Here is a 1,455-nt window from a genome sequence, read left to right on the forward strand (position 1 = left end):
GCACCCCAGTGCCCCGGGCCCCGTGCCAGGCTGGGCACAGGGACGGTGCCAATGGCTGTCCCTGTCCCGGTGCCGATGGCTGTCCCCATCCCACAGTTCAAGAGGAGAGTGCAGGAGTCAACACAGGTGCTGCGGGAGCTGGAGATCTCCCTGAGGACCAACTACATCGGGTAAGGGTGGGGTGGCATTGGCACCCAGCTGCTGCCACCACCTCTGGGGCGGGGATGGATGTGCTGGCTCTGCCTGCGGGGTGACAGCAGGATGGGGGGGCTGTGGCCTCATCCTGCCCCCTTGGGAGGGCTCTGATGGGAGGCTGAGGGTGCTGGGGGGTCTGAACCCCGTTATGGCTTTCTGGTACCCCCAGGGTGCCCCCCTGGCCCTCGCCCTGGCTGTCCTGAGCCCTGGTGGGTGCCCACGGTGCCCAGGGCCAGGCTGTCCTGTCGTGGTGACAACAGGTGCAGTGGTGGCAGGAGAGCCCTTGGGCTGTGTCCCCCCTGCACCAGGTTCACCGTGGCACTGACCTGGCCTCACAGAAATGCCAGCTCACGGTGCCACCTCATGTCCCCAGCGTGTTCCACCCTTGCTGGGGACCTCTGAGCAGGGGGAGGCTCTGCTGAGTGTCTGGGTGCAGGGGGAGAGAGGATTTGGGGGTTGGCAGAGCCCACTGACCCTCTGCATCCTCCAGCTGGGTCCAGGAATTCCTCAACGAGGAGAACAAGGGGCTGGACGTGCTGCTGGAGTACCTCGCCTTCGCCCAGTGCTCCGTCGCGTACGTCCCCAGCGGGTCCCCTGTCCCCAAGGCTGGCATCAGCCTCCCCTGGGGCTCCGCAGGGCTGGGTGGTCCCTGGGGGTGCCCTCCCTTGTCCTCAGGGCGATGCTCCATGGCTGGGGCTGAGCAGAGCATCCCCAAATCCCTGAGGGGCACCCACCCATATTGAGGTACCGCATCTCACCCGTCCCCGTGTCGCCACGGGCCACCAGGTACGACATGGAGAGCTCCGAGAACAGCCCCGGCTCTGACAAGGGCAAGGAGAGGTCTCTGGAGGACCTGAACAGGAGCACCTCCTCGTCCCCCACGCAGGGCGCCTCCAAGCCGCGGCCCCTCACTGTAAGGTAACGTGCGGTGCTGTCCCCAGCTGTCCCCGTGTCCCCGCTGCCCCCTCCCTGCACCCCCGCGCTTGGAGAGGGGCTTGGCAGGGAGAGAGACGCAGGCCCGGCCCTAAAAATGGGCGCCCGTTGCTGGTTTGAGGGTGGCGACAAAGCCACATCCCCCTGTTGTCCCCTCCTGGGACCGGGTCCCCACCCGGCACTGCCGCCGCGCTGGAGTGCTCTGGCTAAACCCCAGAATACACCAAAATCGGGGATTTTGGGGGAGCAAATGGCAGCCCCTGGGTTAAAGCCGGGGCGGAGGGACGGGCCTGTGTCCCCCGTGTCCCCCGGCCGGCCCTGGTGGCT

The 1,455-nt window shown here is 67.0% G+C and overlaps 1 protein-coding gene across 1 annotated transcript in view; it reads left to right on the forward strand.

The window, feature by feature from the left end:
• Window positions 1-1,455, forward strand: part of FMNL1 (formin like 1) — a 10,644-nt gene that overhangs the window by 409 nt on the left and 8,780 nt on the right. Inside the window, exons 2-6 of the mRNA XM_031063627.1 lie at window positions 1-22; window positions 97-170; window positions 686-769; window positions 982-1,113; window positions 1,198-1,250. The exon at window positions 1-22 is cut by the window's left edge and continues 92 nt beyond it. Of these exons, the coding sequence (XP_030919487.1) occupies window positions 1-22; window positions 97-170; window positions 686-769; window positions 982-1,113; window positions 1,198-1,250 (365 nt within the window). The remainder of the gene's footprint in view (window positions 23-96; window positions 171-685; window positions 770-981; window positions 1,114-1,197; window positions 1,251-1,455) is intronic.

The sequence above is a fragment of the Geospiza fortis genome, unplaced genomic scaffold (assembly GCF_000277835.1).
Source record: "Geospiza fortis unplaced genomic scaffold, GeoFor_1.0 scaffold373, whole genome shotgun sequence".
NCBI classification, from domain to species: domain Eukaryota; kingdom Metazoa; phylum Chordata; class Aves; order Passeriformes; family Thraupidae; genus Geospiza; species Geospiza fortis.